Source organism: Oncorhynchus nerka, linkage group LG10, assembly GCF_034236695.1.
Source record: "Oncorhynchus nerka isolate Pitt River linkage group LG10, Oner_Uvic_2.0, whole genome shotgun sequence".
NCBI classification, from domain to species: Eukaryota; Metazoa; Chordata; class Actinopteri; order Salmoniformes; family Salmonidae; genus Oncorhynchus; species Oncorhynchus nerka.
Genome location: NC_088405.1, coordinates 99,892,670 through 99,912,669, shown reverse-complemented (window position 1 = coordinate 99,912,669; position 20,000 = coordinate 99,892,670). Strand labels below are relative to the sequence as shown.

Sequence of the window (20,000 nt, the reverse complement as noted above, 5' to 3'; positions counted from 1 at the left end):
TTGTCTTTTCATTGCAATATTTTTTTTTTTTATGACTTTAATCCATTTGCATCTTCTGGATGTGCTGTAATTCCTCCCACTACTGCTAGCTATAACTCCTCCTACTACTGCTGCTAGCTTAAACTCCTCCTACTGCTGCTGCTAGCTTAAACTCCTACAACTACTACTGCTAGCTATAACTCCTCCTCCTAATACTGCTCAGCTATAACTCCTCCTCCTGCTACTGCTTGCTATAACTCCTCCTCCTAATACTGCTCAGCTATAACTCCTCCTCCTGCTACTGCTAGCTATAACTCCTCCTCCTACTGCTGCTAGCTATAACTCCTCCTCCTACTGCTGATAGCTATAACTCCTCCTCTTACTACTGCTAGCTATAACTCCTCCTCCTACTGCTGCTAGCTATAACTCCTCCTCCTACTACTGCTAGCTATAACTCCTCCTCCTACTACTGCTAGCTATAACTCCTCCTCCTACTACTGCTAGCTATAACTCCTCCTACTACTGCTAGCTATAACTCCTCCTACTACTGCTAGCTATAACTCCTCCTGCTACTGCTGCTAGCTATAACACCTCCTCCTACTACTGCTTGCTATAACTCCTCCTACTACTGCTAGCTATAACTCCTCCTACTACTGCTAGCTATAACTCCTCCTGCTACTGCTAGCTATAACTCCTCCTACTACTGCTAGCTATAACTCCTCCTCCTACCACTGCTAGCTATAACTCCTCCTACTACTGCTAGCTATAACTCCTCCTACTACTGCTAGCTATAACTCCTCCTACTGCTGCTAGCTATAACTCATCCTACTACTGCTAGCCATAACTCCTTCTGCTACTGCTTGCTATAACTCCTCCTACTACTACTGCTAGCTATAACTCCTCCTACTACTGCTAGCTATAACTCCTCCTCCTGCTGCTGCTAGCTATAACACCTCCTCCTACCACTGCTAGCTATAACTCCTCCTACTACTGCTAGCTATAACTCCTCCTACTACTGCTAGCTATAACTCCTCCTGCTACTGCTAGCTATAACTCCTCCTGCTACTGCTAGCTATAACTCCTCCTACTACTACTAGCTATAACTCCTCCTACTACTACTAGCTAGAACTCCTCCTACTACTGCTAGCTAGAACTCCTCCTACTACTGTACCACCTCAATAAGGATCAAAAAGCTGTTATTGTCTTTTCATTGCAATATATTTTTTTTTTATGACTTTAATCCATTTGCATCTTTTGGATGTGCTGTAATTCCTCCCACTACTGCTAGCTATAACTCCTCCTACTACTGCTGCTAGCTTAAACTCCTCCTACTGCTGCTGCTAGCTTAAACTCCTACAACTACTACTGCTAGCTATAACTCCTCCTCCTAATACTGCTCAGCTATAACTCCTCCTCCTGCTACTGCTTGCTTTAACTCCTCCTCCTACTACTGCTCAGCTATAACTCCTCCTCCTACTGCTGCTAGCTATAACTCCTCCTCCTACTGCTGCTAGCTATAACTCCTCCTCCTACTGCTGCTAGCTATAACTCCTCCTCCTACTGCTGCTAGCTATAACTCCTCCTCTTACTACTGCTTGCTATAACTCCTCCTCCTACTACTGCTAGCTATAACTCCTCCTCCTACTACTGCTAGCTAGAACTCCTCCTACTACTGTACCACCTCAATAAGGATCAAAAAGCTGTTATTGTCTTTTCATTGCAATATTATTTTTTTTTATGACTTTAATCCATTTGCATCTTTTGGATGTGCTGTAATTCCTCCCACTACTGCTAGCTATAACTCCTCCTACTACTGCTGCTAGCTTAAACTCCTCCTACTGCTGCTGCTAGCTTAAACTCCTACAACTACTACTGCTAGCTATAACTCCTCCTCCTAATACTGCTCAGCTATAACTCCTCCTCCTGCTACTGCTTGCTATAACTCCTCCTCCTACTACTGCTAGCTATAACTCCTCCTCCTACTGCTGCTAGCTATAACTCCTCCTGCTACTGCTTGCTATAACTCCTCCTACTACTGCTAGCTATAACTCCTCCTCCTACTGCTGCTAGCTATAACTCCTCCGCCTACTACTGCTAGCTATAACTCCTCCTCCTACTACTGCTAGCTATAACTCCTCCTCCTACTACTGCTAGCTATAACTCCTCCTCCTACTGCTGCTAGCTATAACTCCTCCTGCTACTGCTTGCTATAACTCCTCCTACTACTGCTAGCTATAACTCCTCCTCCTACTGCTGCTAGCTATAACTCCTCCTCTTACTACTGCTAGCTATAACTCCTCCTCCTACTACTGCTAGCTATAACTCCTCCTCCTACTACTGCTAGCTATAACTCCTCCGCCTACTACTGCTAGCTATAACTCCTCCGCCTACTACTGCTAGCTATAACTCCTCCTACTACTGCTAGCTATAACTCCTCCTACTACTGCTAGCTATAACTCCTCCTGCTACTGCTGCTAGCTATAACACCTCCTCCTACTACTGCTTGCTATAACTCCTCCTACTACTGCTAGCTATAACTCCTCCTACTACTGCTAGCTATAACTCCTCCTGCTACTGCTAGCTATAACTCCTCCTACTACTGCTAGCTATAACTCCTCCTCCTACCACTGCTAGCTATAACTCCTCCTACTACTGCTAGCTATAACTCCTCCTACTACTGCTAGCTATAACTCCTCCTACTGCTGCTAGCTATAACTCATCCTACTACTGCTAGCCATAACTCCTTCTGCTACTGCTTGCTATAACTCCTCCTACTACTACTGCTAGCTATAACTCCTCCTACTACTGCTGCTGCTAGCTGTAACTCCTCCTCCTACTGCTGCTAGCTATAACTCCTCCTACTACTGCTAGCTATAACTCCTCCTCCTGCTGCTGCTAGCTATAACACCTCCTCCTACCACTGCTAGCTATAACTCCTCCTACTACTGCTAGCTATAACTCCTCCTACTACTGCTAGCTATAACTCCTCCTGCTACTGCTAGCTATAACTCCTCCTGCTACTACTAGCTATAACTCCTCCTACTACTGCTAGCTATAACTCCTCCTGCTACTGCTAGCTATAACTCCTCCTGCTACTACTAGCTATAACTCCTCCTACTACTACTAGCTAGAACTCCTCCTACTACTGCTAGCTAGAACTCCTCCTACTACTGTACCACCTCAATAAGGATCAAAAAGCTGTTATTGTCTTTTCATTGCAATATTTTTTTTTTTTATGACTTTAATCCAGTTGCATCTTTTGGATGTGCTGTAATTCCTCTCTTCCTTTCTCCTCCCCTCCCTTCCCCCTTCCCCCTTCGCCCTCCCTTCCCCCTTCCCCCTTCGCCCTCCTCTCCCCTCTCCTCCCCATTCAACCTCCCTCAACCCCGCTTTTCCCCCTTCACCCTCCTGTCCTCCCCCAGCAGAGACCCCCTCCCCCCTATAACATGATGGAGACGGCCCCAACAGAGGACGTCAAACCCGGAGACCCCTCTAATACACACAAGCTCACCTTCTCAGCTCCACACAGAGGTAACACACACACACACACAGTGTAACACACACACACACACACACACACACACACACACACACACACACACACACAGAGTGTAACACACACACACACACACAGAGAGTGTAACACACACACACACACAGAGTGTAACACACACACACACACACACACACACACACACACACACACACACACGCACACACACACTCTAACCCCCTCCGTCCTCTCTGTGTAGACCTGCGGCCTGTGTGTTATGAGGAGCCAGAGTACTGGTGTTCAGTGGCGTACTACGAGCTGAACAACCGTGTCAGAGAGACGTTCCACGCCTCGTCCCGTAGCGTCCTGGTGGACGGCTTCACCGACCCCTCCAACAACAACAACCGCTTCTGTCTCGGCCTGCTGTCTAACGTCAACCGTAACTCAACCATCGAACACACACGCAGGCACATAGGAAAAGGTGAGAACACACACACACTTTTGAATAAAGTGTTCATTAATGAACTAAATGTAAAATATGTGTTGGTTTCCTCAGTGTAAACAACTAGCCATCAGTCATTGCATTTAAATAATTGCCGTTGTCATCTTCAGAAAGGAAATGACTAGACTTCTGCTGTGCTTCCTACACTGGGCCCTGGTCGGTAGTAGTGTACTATATAGGGAATAGGGGACCATTTCCCTGGTCAATAGTAGTGTACTATATAGGGAATAGGGGACCATTTCCCTGGTCAATAGTAGTGTACTATATAGGGAATAGGGGACCATTTCCCTGGTCAATAGTAGTGTACTATATAGGGAATAGGGGGCCATTTCCCTGGTCAATAGTAGTGTACTATATAGGGAATAGGGGGCCATTTCCCTGGTCAGTAGTAGTGTACTATATAGGGAATAGGGGGCCATTTCCCTGGTCAGTAGTAGTGTACTATATAGGGAATAGGGGGCCATTTCCCTGGTCAGTAGTAGTGTACTATATAGGGAATAGGGGGCCATTTCCCTGGTCAATAGTAGTGTACTATATAGGGAATAGGGGGCCATTTCCCTGGTCAATAGTAGTGTACTGTATAGGGAATAGGGGGCCATTTCCCTGGTCAATAGTAGTGTACTATATACGGAATAGGGGGCCATTTCCCTGGTCAATAGTAGTGTACTATATAGGGAATAGGGGGCCATTTCCCTGGTCAATAGTAGTGTACTGTATAGGGAATAGGGGGCCATTTCCCTGGTCAATAGTAGTGTACTATATAGGGAATAGGGGCCATTTCCCTGGTCAATAGTAGTGTACTGTATAGGAATAGGGGCCATTTCCCTGGTCAATAGTAGTGTACTATATAGGGAATAGGGGCCATTTCCTGGTCAATAGTAGTGTACTATATAGGGAATAGGGGGCCATTTCCCTGGTCAATAGTAGTGTACTGTATAGGGAATAGGGGGCCATTTCCCTGGTCAATAGTAGTGTACTATATAGGGAATAGGGGCCATTTCCCTGGTCAATAGTAGTGTACTATATAGGGAATAGGGGGCCATTTCCCTGGTCAATAGTAGTGTACTGTATAGGGAATAGGGGGCCATTTCCCTGGTCAATAGTAGTGTACTATATAGGGAATAGGGGGCCATTTCCCTGGTCAATAGTAGTGTACTGTATAGGGAATAGGGGGCCATTTCCCTGGTCAATAGTAGTGTACTATATAGGGAATAGGGGCCATTTCCCTGGTCAATAGTAGTGTACTATATAGGGAATAGGGGGCCATTTCCCTGGTCAATAGTAGTGTACTGTATAAGGAATAGGGGGCCATTTCCCTGGTCAATAGTAGTGTACTGTATAGGGAATAGGGGGCCATTTCCCTGGTCAATAGTAGTGTACTATATAGGGAATAGGGGGCCATTTCCCTGGTCAATAGTAGTGTACTGTATAGGGAATAGGGGGCCATTTCCCTGGTCAATAGTAGTGTACTATATAGGGAATAGGGGGCCATTTCCCTGGTCAATAGTGGTGTACTATATAGGGAATAGGGGGCATTTCCCTGGTCAATAGTAGTGTACTGTATAGAGAATAGGGGGCCATTTCCCTGGTCAATAGTAGTGTACTATATAGGGAATAGGGGGCTATTTCCCTGGTCGGTAGTAGTGTACTGTATAGGGAATAGGGGGCCATTTCCCTGGTCAATAGTAGTGTACTATATAGGGAATAGGGGCCATTTCCCTGGTCAATAGTAGTGTACTGTATAGAGAATAGGGGGCCATTTCCCTGGTCAATAGTAGTGTACTGTATAGAGAATAGGGGGCCATTTCCCTGGTCAATAGTAGTGTACTGTATAGAGAATAGGGGGCCATTTCCCTGGTCAAGGTGTAGTGTAGTATAGGTCACGAGTGTGGAAGGCTGTCATCAAGGCAAAGGGTGGCTACTTTGAAGAATTTCAACACTTTTTCGGTTACTACATGATTCCAAATGTGTTATTTCATTGTTTTGTTGTCTTCACTATTATTCTACAATGTAGAAAATAAATAACTTTTGATTGGTATGGTATGTAATGTAGTAACCTGGGGTGGCAGGTAGCCTAGTGGTTAGAGTGCAATGTATGGTATGTAATGTAGTAACCTGGGGTGGCAGGTAGCCTAGTGGTTACAGTGCAATGTATGGTATGTCATGTAGTAACCTGGGGTGGCAGGTAGCCTAGTGGTTAGAGTGCAATGTATGGTATGTCATGTAGTAACCTGGGGTGGCAGGTAGCCTAGTGGTTAGAGTGCAATGTATGGTATGTAATGTAGTAACCTGGGGTGGCAGGTAGCCTAGTGGTTAGAGTGCAATGTATGGTATGTCATGTAGTAACCTGGGGTGGCAGGTAGCCTAGTGGTTAGAGTGCAATGTATGGTATGTCATGTAGTAACCTGGGGTGGCAGGTAGCCTAGTGGTTAGAGTGCAATGTATGGTATGTAATGTAGTAACCTGGGGTGGCAGGTAGCCTAGTGGTTAGAGTGCAATGTATGGTATGTAATGTAGTAACCTGGGGTGGCAGGTAGCGTAGTGGTTAGAGTGCAATGTATGGTATGTAATGTAGTAACCTGGGGTGGCAGGTAGCCTAGTGGTTAGAGTGCAATGTATGGTATGTAATGTAGTAACCTGGGTTGGCAGGTAGCCTAGTGGTTAGAGTGCAATGTATGGTATGTAATGTAGTAACCTGGGGTGGCAGGTAGCCTAGTGGTTAGAGTGCAATGTATGGTATGTCATGTAGTAACCTGGGGTGGCAGGTAGCCTAGTGGTTAGAGTGCAATGTATGGTATGTAATGTAGTAACCTGGGGTGGCAGGTAGCCTAGTGGTTAGAGTGCAATGTATGGTATGTAATGTAGTAACCTGGGGTGGCAGGTAGCCTAGTGGTTAGAGTGCAATGTATGGTATGTAATGTATCGTCATAAACTGTTTTATTTTAAAGGCTAAAAGGCTCGAACTTATAGACAATAAAAGGGTTCCAGGTAGAACCATTTTTACAGGGTTCCAAGGAGAACCATTTATACAAGGTTCCAGGGAGAACCATTTATACGGGGTTCCAGGTAGAACTCTCTGCACCAAAAATGGTTCCCCTATGGGGACAAACCGAAGAACCCTGTACGGTTCTACTGACCGACCCCGTACGGTTCTACTGATCGACCCCGTATGGTTCTAGTGATCGACCCCGGTATGGTTCTACTGATCGACCCCGGTATGGTTCTAGTGATCGACCCCGTACGGTTCTACTGATCTACCCCGGTATGGTTCTACTGACCAACCCCGTATGGTTCTACTGACCGACCCCGTATGGTTCTACTGATCTACCCCGGTATGGTTCTACTGACCAACCCCGTATGGTTCTACTGACCAACCCCGTACGGTTCTACTGACCAACCATGTATGGTTCTACTGACCAACCCCGTATGGTTCTACTGACCAACCCTGTATGGTTCTAGTGATCGACCCCGGTATGGTTCTACTGATCGACCCCGTATGGTTCTACCTAGAACCTTTTCTTTCTAAGAGTGTACCTGTGTTGTTTTTTCTCATGGTGTTGCCATGGATTCCCGTTAAAATGTGTGTTTTGGGCCCCCACACGCCACTGTTGCCCCCCCCTCCCTTCGCTCTTCTCACACACACACACAAACACACACGAACATACAGTTGAAGTCGGACATTTACATACACCTTAGCCAAATACATGTAAACTCAGTTTTTCACAATTCCTGACATTTAGTCCTAGTAAAAACTCCCTGTCTTAGGGTCAGTTAGGATCATCACTTTATTTTAAGAATGTGAAATGTCAGAATAATAGTGGAGATTGATTTATTTCAGCTTTTATTTCTTTCATCACATTCCCAGTGGGTCAGAAGTTTACATACACTCAATTAGTATTTGGTAGCATTGCCTTTAGATTGTTTATCTTGGGTCAAATGTTTCTGGTAGCCTTCCACAAGCTTCCCACAATAAGTTGGGTGAATTTTGGTCCATTCCTTCTGACAGAGCTGGTCTAACTGAGTCAGGTTTGTAGGCCTCCTTGCTCGCACACGCTTTTTCAGTTCTGCCCACAAATTTTCCATAGGATTGAGGTCAGGGCTTTGTGATGGCCACTCCAATACCTTGACTTTGTTGTCCTTAAGCCATTTTGCCACAACTTTGGAAGTATGCTTGAGTCATTGTCCATTTGGAAGACCCATTTTCAACCAAGCTTTAACTTCCTGACTGATGTCTTGAAATGTTGCTTCAATATATCTAAATAATTATCCTTCCTAATGAAGCCATCTATTTTGTGAAGTACACCAGTCCCTCCTGCAGCATAGCACCCCCACAGCATGATGCTGCCACCCCCGTGCTTCACGGTTGGGATGGTGTTCTTTGGCTTGCAAGCCTCCCCCTTTTTCCTACAAACATAACGATGGTCATTATGGCCAAACAGTTCTATTTTTGTTTAATCAGACCAGAGGACATTTCTCCAAAAAGTCAGATCTTTGTTCCCATGTGTAGTTGCAAACCGTAGTCTGGCTTTTTTATGGCGGTTTTGGAGCAGTGGCTTCTTCCTTGCTGAGCGGCCTTTCAGGTTATGTCGATATAGGACTCATTTTACTGTGGATATAGATACTTTTGTACCTGTTTCCTCCATCATCTTCACAAGGTCCTTTGCTGTTGTTCTGGGATTGATTTGCACTTTTTGAACCAAAGTACATTCATCTCTAGGAGAGACAACGCGTCTCCTTCCTGAGCGATATGACGGCTGCGTGGTCCCATGGTGTTTATACTTGCGTACTATTGTTTGTACAGATGAACGTGGTACCTTCAGGCGTTTGGACACAGTAGCAGGTAGCAATGATGTCAAGAATGTTAACCCTTTTCTCTCTCCATCCCCCTTCCTCCCTCCTCTTCATTTCTCCCACCCTCAGCCCCTCTCACTACCTCTCTCTCTCTGTCTGTCTCGCTGTCTCGCTGTCTCTCTGTCTCTCTCTCTCTCTCTCTCTCTCTCTCTCCCCCTCCCTCCAGGTGTCCATCTCCACTACGTGGGTGGTGAGGTGTGTGCTGAGTGTTTGAGTGACAGCAATATCTTCGTCCAGACTCCTAACTCTCCTCTCTCTCTCTCTCCCCCTCTCCCTCCCTCCCTCCCCCTCCAGGTGTCCATCTCTACTACGTGGGTGGTGAGGTGTATGCCGAGTGTCTGAGTGACAGCAGTATCTTCGTCCAGAGTCGTAACTGTAACTATCAGCATGGTTTCCATGCCACCACCGTGTGTAAGATCCCCAGCGGCTGTAGTCTAAAGATCTTCAACAACCAGCTGTTCGCCGAGCTCCTCTCTCAGTCCGTCAACCACGGCTTCGAGGTGGTCTACGAACTCACCAAGATGTGTACTATACGCATGAGCTTCGTCAAGGTAACTATCGGGGTCAGGGGTTAAAGGTCAGGGGGTGATGGGTCAGGTTAGAGGGTAACAGGTTAGAGGGCGGGATTGAGGGTTTGAGGTGGTCTACGAACTCACCAAGATGTGCACCATCCCAATGAGCTTTGTCGAGGTAATACCTGTCGTGGTTATTATTGTCGTTCTGTCACGTGACCTCGACATGGGCAGTGAATACGGCTCTGAAACGATTCATCACATTTGAACAGATGTTTTGTCTACAGAAAAGAGTTACTGAGATGTCTGGTGAAACATTGTTCTTTACTAGAGTACAACACAGATCTTTACTAGTGTACAACACAGATCTTTACTAGTGTACAACACAGATCTTTACTAGTGTACAACACAGATCTTTACTAGTGTACAACACAGATCTTTACTAGTGTACAACACAGATCTTTACTAGTGTACAACACAGATCTTTACTAGTGTACAACACAGATCTTTACTAGTGTACAACACAGATCTTTACTAGTGTACAACACAGATATTTACTAGTGTACAACACAGATCTTTACAGCCCAGGGTGCATTCAACTGCTTTTTATATTTGCTAAACATTTATGGTTTATGATTTGACTTGAGTTCAGCAGTAAAGTGGTGTTTGTAAGAAGAACTTTAAGACATTAAGTAGAATGTGTTGCTGAATGACGTTCCGCTGTTTCCACGGTAACTCAACACCGTGTTTTTCTGATCTTTGGCTCCAGCCTGGAGTGATGACACAGGGTTCCGGAACACACGACACACGTATTGGTCACGAACGTATCTAGTGACAGATACACAAACCCAGATAACAGTCTGTCCCCTCGGGCGCGAACCAGGGACCCTCTGCACACATCAACAACAGTCACCAACGAAGCATCGTTACCCATCGCTTCACAAAAGCCGCGGCCCTTGCAGAGCAAGGGGAACCACTACTTCAAGGTCTCAGAGCGAGTGACGTCACCAGATTGAAACGCTATTAGCGGGCACCACCGCTAACTAGCTAGCCATTTCACATCCGTTACACAAGAGGTCGACCGATTAGTCGGCATGGCCGAATAATTAGGGCCGATTTCAAGTTTCATGTTCACTAAAAGAAGAAACATTTTGCTTTCGAATTGATAGTTTACGGATTTGACCATTTTAATGACCATAGGCTCGTATTTCTGTGTTTATTATATTTAAGTCTATGATTTGATATTTGATAGAGCAGTCTGACTGAGCGATGGTAGGCAGCAACAGGCTCGTAAGCATTCATTCAAACAGCACTTTCCTGCGTTTGCCAGCAGCTCTTCGCAATGCTTGAAGCACAGCGCTGTTTATGACTTCAAGCCTCCAGAGATTAGGCTGGCAATACTAAAGTGCCTATAATAACATCCAATAGTTAAAGGTTTTTGAAATACAAATTGTATAGAGAGAAATAGTTGACTCATCATAATTCCTATAATAACTATAACCTAAAACTGCTTAACTGGGAACATTGAAGAACTGGGAACATTGAAGAACTGGGAACATTGAAGAACTGGGAACATTGAAGAACTGGGAATATTGAAGAACTGGGATCATTGAAGAACTGGGAACATTGAAGAACTGGGAATATTGAACCACCGGCTTTCATATGTTCTCATGTTCTGAGCAAGGAACTTAAACGTTGGCTTTCTTACATGGCACATATTGCACTTTTACTTTCTTCTCCAACACTGTGTTTTTGCATAATTTAAATCAAATTGAACATATTTAATTATTTATTTGAGACTAAATAGATGTTATTTTTGTATTATATTAAGTTAAAATAAAAGTATTCATTGTTCATTCAGTATTGTTTTAATTGTCATTATTACAAAAATATATATACATAAAATCGACCGATTTAATCAGTATCGGCTTTTTTTGGTCCTCCAATAATTAGTATCGGTATCGGCGTTGAAAATCAGAATCGGTCGACCTCTAATACAAACACACATACACAATGTTAAATTCACTAGTCACCAAACAGAACACAATGTTAAATTCACTAGTCACCAAACAGAACACAATGTTAAATTCACTAGTCACCAAACAGAACACAATGTTAAATTCACTAGTCACCAAACAGAACACAATGTTAAATTCACTAGTCACCAAACAGAACACAATGTTAAATTCACTAGTCACCAAACAGAACACAATGTTAAATTCACTAGTCACCAAACAGAACACAATGTTAAATTCACTAGTCACCGAACAGAACACAATGTTAAATTCACTAGTCACCAAACAGAACACAATGTTAAATTCACTAGTCACCTAACAGAACACAATGTTAAATTCACTAGTCACCAAACAGAACACAATGTTAAATTCCCTAGTCACCGAACAGAACACAATGTTAAATTCACTAGTCACCAAACAGAACACAATGTTAAATTCCCTAGTCACCAAACAGAACACAATGTTAAATTCACTAGTCACCAAACAGAACACAAGGTGAAATTCACTAGTCACCAAACAGAACACAAGGTGAAATTCACTAGTCACCAAACAGAACACAATGTTAAATTCACTAGTCAGACCGAAGAAAATGGACTGAAACAGAAGAAAACTAACTGAAACATGGTGAACCGACAGAGAAGGCCGCCTCGTTTCGCGTTCCTAGGAAACTATGCAGTTTTTTGTTTTTTTACGTGTTATTTCTTACATTAGTACCCCAGGTCATCTTAGGTTTCATTACATACAGTCGAGAAGAACTACTGAATATAAGATCAGCGTCAACTCACCATCAGTACGACCAAGAATATGTTTTCCGCGACGCGGATCCTGTGTTCTGCCTTACAAACAGGTCAACGGAATGGATTCCATGCAGCGACCCAAGGAAACGACTCAGAAAAAGAGGGAAACGAGGCGGTCTTCTGGTCAGACTCCGGAGACGGGCACATCGTGCACCACTCCCTAGCATTCTTCTTGCTAATGTCCAGTCTCTTGACAACAAAGTTGATGAAATCCGAGCAAGGGTAGCATTCCAGAGGGACATCAGAGACTGTAACGTTCTTTGCTTCACGGAAACATGGCTCACTGGAGAGACGCTATCCGAGGCGGTGCAGCCAAAGGGTTTCTCCACGCTTCGCGCCGACAGAAATAAACATCTTTCTGGTAAGAAGAGGGGCGGGGGCGTATGCCTTATGGCGAACGAGACATGGTGTGATGAAAGAAACATACAGGAACTCAAATCCTTCTGTTCACCTGATTTAGAATTCCTCACAATCAAATGTAGACCGCATTATCTACCAAGAGAATTCTCTTCGATTATAATCACAGCCGTATATATCCCCCCCCAAGCAGACACATCGATGGCTCTGAACGAACTTTATTTAACTCTTTGCAAACTGGAAACCATTTATCCGGAGGCTGCATTCATTGTAGCTGGGGATTTGTACAAGGCTAATCTGAAAACAAGACTCCCTAAATTTTATCAGCATATCGATTGCGCAACCAGGGGTGGAAAAACCTTGGATCATTGTTACTCTAACTTCCGCGACGCATTTAAGGCCCTGCCCCGCCCCCCTTTCGGAAAAGCTGACCACGACTCCATTTTGTTGATCCCTGCCTACAGGCAGAAACTTACACAAGAGGCTCCCACGCTGAGGTCTGTCCAACGCTGGTCCGACCAAGCTGACTCCACACTCCAAGACTGCTTCCATCACGTGGACTGGGATATGTTTCGTATTGCGTCAGATAACAACATTGACGAATACGCTGATTCGGTGTGCGAGTTCATTAGAACGTGCGTTGAAGATGTCGTTCCCATAGCAACGATAAAAACATTCCCTAACCAGAAACCGTGGATTGATGGCAGCATTCGCGTGAAACTGAAAGCGCGAACCACTGCTTTTAATCAGGGCAAGGTGTCTGGTAACATGAACGAATACAAACAGTGCAGCTATTCCCTCCGCAAGGCTATCAAACAAGCTAAGCGTCAGTACAGAGACAAAGTAGAATCTCAATTCAACGGCTCAGACACAAGAGGCATGTGGCAGGGCCTACAGTCAATCACGGACTACAAGAAGAAATCCAGCCCAGTCACGGACCAGGATGTCTTGCTCCCAGGCAGACTAAATAACTTTTTTGCCCGCTTTGAGGACAATACAGTGCCACTGACACGGCCTGCAACGAAAACATGCGGTCTCTCCTTCACTGCAGCCGAGGTGAGTAAGACATTTAAACGTGTTAACCCTCGCAAGGCTGCAGGCCCAGACGGCATCCCCAGCCGCGCCCTCAGAGCATGCGCAGACCAGCTGGCCGGTGTGTTTACGGACATATTCAATCAATCCCTATACCAGTCTGCTGTTCCCACATGCTTCAAGAGGGCCACCATTGTTCCTGTTCCCAAGAAAGCTAAGGTAACTGAGCTAAACGACTACCGCCCCGTAGCACTCACTTCCGTCATCATGAAGTGCTTTGAGAGACTAGTCAAGGACCATATCACCTCCACCCTACCTGACACCCTAGACCCACTCCAATTTGCTAACCGCCCAAATAGGTCCACAGACGATGCAATCTCAACCACACTGCACACTGCCCTAACCCATCTGGACAAGAGGAATACCTATGTGAGAATGCTGTTCATCGACTACAGCTCGGCATTCAACACCATAGTACCCTCCAACTCGTCATCAAGCTTGAGACCCTGGGCCGCCCCCAGGTGGTGAGGGTAGGCAACAACATCTCCTCCCCGCTGATCCTCAACACTGGGGCCCCACAAGGGTGCGTTCTGAGCCCTCTCCTGTACTCCCTGTTCACCCACGACTGCGTGGCCACGCACGCCTCCAACTCAATCATCAAGTTTGCGGACGACACAACAGTGGTAGGCTTGATTACCAACAACGACGAGACGGCCTACTGGGAGGAGGTGAGGGCCCTCGGAGTGTGGTGTCAGGAAAATAACCTCACACTCAACGTCAACAAAACTAAGGAGATGATTGTGGACTTCAGGTAACAGCAGAGGGAACACCCCCCCTATCCACATCGATGGAACAGTAGTGGAGAGGGTAGCAAGTTTTAAGTTCCTCGGCATACACATCACAGACAAACTGAACTGGTCCACTCACACAGACAGCATCGTGAAGAAGGCGCAGCAGCGCCTCTTCAACCTCAGGAGGCTGAAGAAATTCGGCTTGTCACCAAAAGCACTCACAAACTTCTACAGATACACAATCGAGAGCATCCTGGCGGGCTGTATCCCCGCCTGGTACGGCAACTGCTCCGCCTCAACCGTAAGGCTCTCCAGAGGGTAGTGAGGTCTGCACAACGCATCACCGGGGCAAACTACCTGCCCTCCAGGACACCTACACCACCCGATGTTACAGGAAGGCCATAAAGATCATCAAGGACATCAACCACCCGAGCCACTGCCTGTTCACCCCGCTATCATCCAGAAGGCGAGGTCAGTACAGGTGCATCAAAGCTGGGACCGAGAGACTGAAAAACAGCTTCTATCTCAAGGCCATCAGACTGTTAAACAGCCACCACTAACATTGAGTGGCCGCTGCCAACACACTGACACTGACACTGACTCAACTCCAGCCACTTTAATAATGGGAATTGATGGGAAATGATGTAAATATATCACTAGCCACTTTAAACAATGCTACCTTATATAATGTTACTTACCCTACATTATTCATCTCATATGCATACGTATATACTGTACTCTATATCATCGACTGCATCTTTATGTAATACATGTATCACTAGCCACTTTAACTATGCCACTTTGTTTACATACTCATCTCATATGTATATACTGTACTCAATACCATCTACTGTATCTTGCCTATGACGCTCTGTACCATCACTCATTCATATATCCTTATGTACATATTCTTCATCCCCTTACATTGTGTATAAGACAGTAGTTTTGGAATTGTTAGTTAGATTACTTGTTGGTTATTACTGCATTGTCGGAACTAGAAGCACAAGCATTTCGCTACACTCGCATTAACATCTGCTAACCATGTGTATGTGACCAATAACATCTGCTAACCATGTGTATGTGACCAATAACATCTGCTAACCATGTGTATGTGACCATTAACATCTGCTAACCATGTGTATGTGACCAATAACATCTGCTAACCATGTGACCATTAACATCTGCTAACCATGTGTAATGTGACCAATAACATCTGCTAACCATGTGTATGTGACCAATAACATCTGCTAACCATGTGTATGTGACCATTAACATCTGCTAACCATGTGACCATTAACATCTGCTAACCATGTGACCATTAACATCTGCTAACCATGTGACCATTAACATCTGATAACCATGTGACCATTAACATCTGCTAACCATGTGACCATTAACATCTGCTAACCATGTGACCAATAACATCTGCTAACCATGTGACCATTAACATCTGCTAACCATGTGACCAATAACATCTGCTAACCATGTGACCAATAACATCTGCTAACCATGTCTATGTGACCAATAACATCTGCTAACCATGTCTATGTGACCAATAACATCTGCTAACCATGTGTATGTGACAAATACAATTTGATTTGATGATTTTTGATTTGATTATCCTACAAGAAACACCCATTTTCCTTTTATGTTGCTAAACCCTTTTGCGCTGTTTTGCTACAGTGTGCACTAATGAATGTGACCCAACTGATAATTGTATTTACTTCCGTTGTGCAGGGCTGGGGTGCAGAGTACCACCGCCAGGACGTCACCAGCACCCCCTGCTGGATAGAGGTGCACCTGCACGGCCCTCTGCAATGGCTGGACAAGGTCCTCACACAGATGGGCTCTCCCCACAGCCCCATCTCCTCTGTGTCCTAACACACACACACACAACCCCATCTCCTCTGTGTCCTAACACACACACACAACCCCATCTCCGTGTCCTAACACACATCTCCATGTGTCTCTGTGCTTATCTCCATTGATGCTATTGGAAATAGCCTTACTGGAAACAACCATCAGTTCTGAATTAAACGACATTATGTTTCAGTTCATGGCAGGTAATCACACGTAGGTTGAACTAGGAACAACGCTTCACACACACACACGGTATGGTTGTAGCTACTAGTGTCGTAACCATGGTTTGAATGGTCCTTCAGACAGCCTTTACTGTGAGCTACAAGGCAGCATTCAACCACACGTAGCCGCTTAAATAAACCTTTAACTGCACTCACAGACAAGGAATGTGTCCCCAATGGTACCCTGTTACATTTACAGGGCACAGGAGTCCTGTAGAGCCCTATTGGAGCCCTGTAGAGCCCTATGGGAGTCCTGTAGAGCCCTATTGGAGTCCTGTAGAGCCCTATTGGAGTCCTGTAGAGCCCTATTGGATCCCTTTTGGAGCCCTGTAGAGCCCTATGGGAGTCCTGTAGAGCCCTATTGGAGTCCTGTAGAGCCCTATGGGAGTCCTGTAGAGCCCTATGGGAGTCCTGTAGAGCCCTATGGGATCCCTATGGGAGTCCTGTAGAGCCCTATGGGAGTCCTGTAGAGCCCTATGGGAGTCCTGTAGAGCCCTATGGGAGTCCTGTAGAGCCCTATTGGATCCCTATGGGAGTCCTGTAGAGCCCTATTGGAGTCCTGTAGAGCCCTATGGGATCCCTATTGGAGTCCTGTAGAGCCCTATGGGAGTCCTGTAGAGTCCTGTAGAGCCCTATGGGATCCCTATTGGAGTTGGTTGAAGTGTACCTATGATGAAAATTACAGGCCTCTCTCATCTTTTGAAGTGGCAGAATTTGCACAATTGGTGGCTGACTAAATACTTTTTTGCCCCACTGTACATTTACAGCAAATACTAATCCAGATTTAAACGTCCACTACGATGTTTTATACGAAAAACATATTTACTTCATGTTTACTAATGTTTAATGGTTTCTTTACTTCATGTTTACCAATGTCTAATGGTTTCTTTACTTCATGTTTACCAATGTCTAATGGTTTCTTTACTTCATGTTTACCAATGTCTAATGGTTTCTTTACTTCATGTTTACCAATGTCTAATGGTTTCTTTACTTCATGTTTACCAACGTCTAATGGTTTCTTTACTTCATGTTTACCAATGTCTAATGGTTTCTTTACTTCATGTTTACCAATGTCTAATGGTTTCTTTACTTCATGTTTACCAATGTCTAATGGTTTCTTTACTTCATGTTTACCAATGTCTAATGGTTTCTTTACTTCATGTTTACCAATGTCTAATGGTTTCTTTACTTCATGTTTACCAATGTCTAATGGTTTCTTTACTTCATGTTTACCAATGTCTAATGGTTTCTTTACTTCATGTTTACCAATGTCTAATGGTTTCTTTACTTCATGTTTACTAATGTCTAATGGTTTCTTTACTTCATGTTTACCAATGTCTAATGGTTTCTTTACTTCATGTTTACCAATGTCTAATGGTTTCTTTACTTCATGTTTACCAATGTCTAATGGTTTCTTTACTTCATGTTTACTAATGTCTAATGGTTTCTTTACTTCATGTTTACCAATGTCTAATGGTTTCTTTACTTCATGTTTACCAATGTCTAATGGTTTCTTTACTTCATGTTTACCAATGTCTAATGGTTTCTTTACTTCATGTTTACTAATGTCTAATGGTTTCTTTACTTCATGTTTACCAATGTCTAATGGTTTCTTTACTTCATGTTTACTAATGTCTAATGGCATTCGTTTTGCTTATTTCATTAAAGCTTTTTCCTTAGCATTTAAAGCTTTTTCCTTAGCATGTAAAGCTTTTTCCTTAGCATGTAAAGTAGTATTTATTTTATGTATATTTATCATACACTGGTGAACTATTCTCATAAGCCCTTATACTAGTGTTCTCTGTGAATAAGGCCCGGAGTCAAGTCCATTGACATTTAAAGGTAATTTCCTATTGAGCTGACATAAAGTGTTTACAATGAATGGGATCTCTGCATATGCGGGCACATCACCTTTAAAAGGGACCATTGTAAACGTGCAATAGGCTTGAATCCCGGCCTAGATTCTAGTTGTTGTACTGGTGATTCTTACGAAACATAGTGAACACTAGAAAACGCTCTCGATATGTTTAATGGATTTCATAGACAGGAGGACCATCACATTCATCATTATTCTCATTTGATGTTTACATACACCTTAGTTTACATACACCTTAGTTTACATACACCTTAGTTTACATACACCTTAGTTTACATACACCTTAGTTTACATACACCTTAGTTTACATACACCTTAGTTTACATACACCTTAGTTTACATACACCTTAGTTTACATACACCTTAGCCAAATACATTTAAACTCAGTTTTTCACAATTCCTTAACTTTAATCCGAGTAAAAAATTCCCTGTCTTAGATCAGTTAGGATCACCACTTTATTTTAAGAATGTGAAATGTCAGAATAATAGTAGAGAGAAGGATTTATTTCAGCTCTTAATTTCTTTCATCACATTCCCAGTGGGTCAGAAGTTTACATACACTCAATTAGTATTTGGTAGCATTGCCTTTACATTGTTTAACTTGGGTCAAACTTTTCGGCTAGCCTTCCACAAGCTTCCCACAATAAGTTGGGTGAATTTTGGCCCATTCCTCCTGACAGAGCTGGTGTAACTGAGTCAGGTTTGTAGGCCTCCTTGCTCGCACACGCTTTTTCAGTTCTGCCCACAAATGTTCTATAGGATTGAGGTCAGGGCTTTGTGATGCCACTCCAATACCTTGACTTTGTTGTCCTTAAGCCATTTTGCCCCAACTTTGGAAGTATGCTTGGGGTCATTGTACATTTGGAAGACTCACTTGCGACCAAGCTTTAACTTCCTGACTGATGTTGCTTCAATATATCCACATCATTTTCCTACCTCATGATGCCATCTATTTTGTGAAGTGCACCAGTCCCTCCTGCAGCAAAGCACCACCACAACATGATGCTGCCACCCCCGTGCTTCACGGTTGGAATGGTGTTCTACAGCTTGCACGCCTCTCCCTTTTTCCTCCAAACATAACGATGGTTATTATGGCCAAACAGTTCTATTTTTGTTTCATCAGACCAGAGGACATTTCTCCAAAAAGTACGATCTTTGTCCCCATGTGCAGTTGCAAACCGTAGTCTGGCTTTTTTATGGTGGTTTTGGAGCAGTGGCTTCTTCCTTGTTGAGCGTCCTTTCAGGTTATGTCGATATAGGACTCGTTTTACTGTGGATATAGATACTTTTGTACCTGTTTCCTCCAGCATCTTCACAAGGTCCTTTGCTGTTGTTCTGGGATTGATTTGCACCAGAGTACATTCATCTCTAGGAGACAGAACGCGTCTCCTTCCTGAGTGGTATGACGGCTGCGTGGTCCCATGGTGTTTATACTTGTGTACTATTGTTGGTACAGATGAACGTGGTAACTTCAGGCGTTTGGAAATTTGCTCCCAAGGATGAATCAGACTTGTGGAGGTCTACAATTATTTTTCTGAGGTCTTGGCTGATTCCTTTTGATTTTCCCATGATGTCAAGCAAAGAGGCACTGAGTTTGAAGGTAGGCCTTGAAATACATCCACAGGTACACCTCCAATTGACTCAAATGATGTCAGTTAGCCTATCAGAAGCTTATAAAGCCATGACATTTTTCTGGAAATTTCGAAGCTGTTTA

The 20,000-nt window shown here is 44.1% G+C and overlaps 2 protein-coding genes across 2 annotated transcripts in view; one reads left to right on the top strand and one right to left on the bottom strand.

Moving 5' to 3' along the window:
* Positions 1 to 20,000, top strand: part of LOC115125631 (mothers against decapentaplegic homolog 9-like) — a 37,125-nt gene that overhangs the window by 16,101 nt on the left and 1,024 nt on the right. The window contains 4 exon segments of the mRNA XM_065024006.1: positions 3,402 to 3,510; positions 3,732 to 3,953; positions 9,120 to 9,376; positions 16,067 to 20,000. The exon segment at positions 16,067 to 20,000 is cut by the window's right edge and continues 1,024 nt beyond it. Of these exon segments, the coding sequence (XP_064880078.1) occupies positions 3,402 to 3,510; positions 3,732 to 3,953; positions 9,120 to 9,376; positions 16,067 to 16,210 (732 nt within the window). The 3' untranslated portion in view covers positions 16,211 to 20,000.
* The window catches only part of LOC115125633 (regulatory factor X-associated protein-like), a 12,845-nt gene continuing 11,266 nt past the window's right edge, over positions 18,422 to 20,000 (bottom strand). Inside the window, exon 4 of the mRNA XM_065024005.1 lies at positions 18,422 to 20,000. This exon is cut by the window's right edge and continues 2,269 nt beyond it. The gene's annotated coding sequence lies outside the window, so the exon portion shown is untranslated.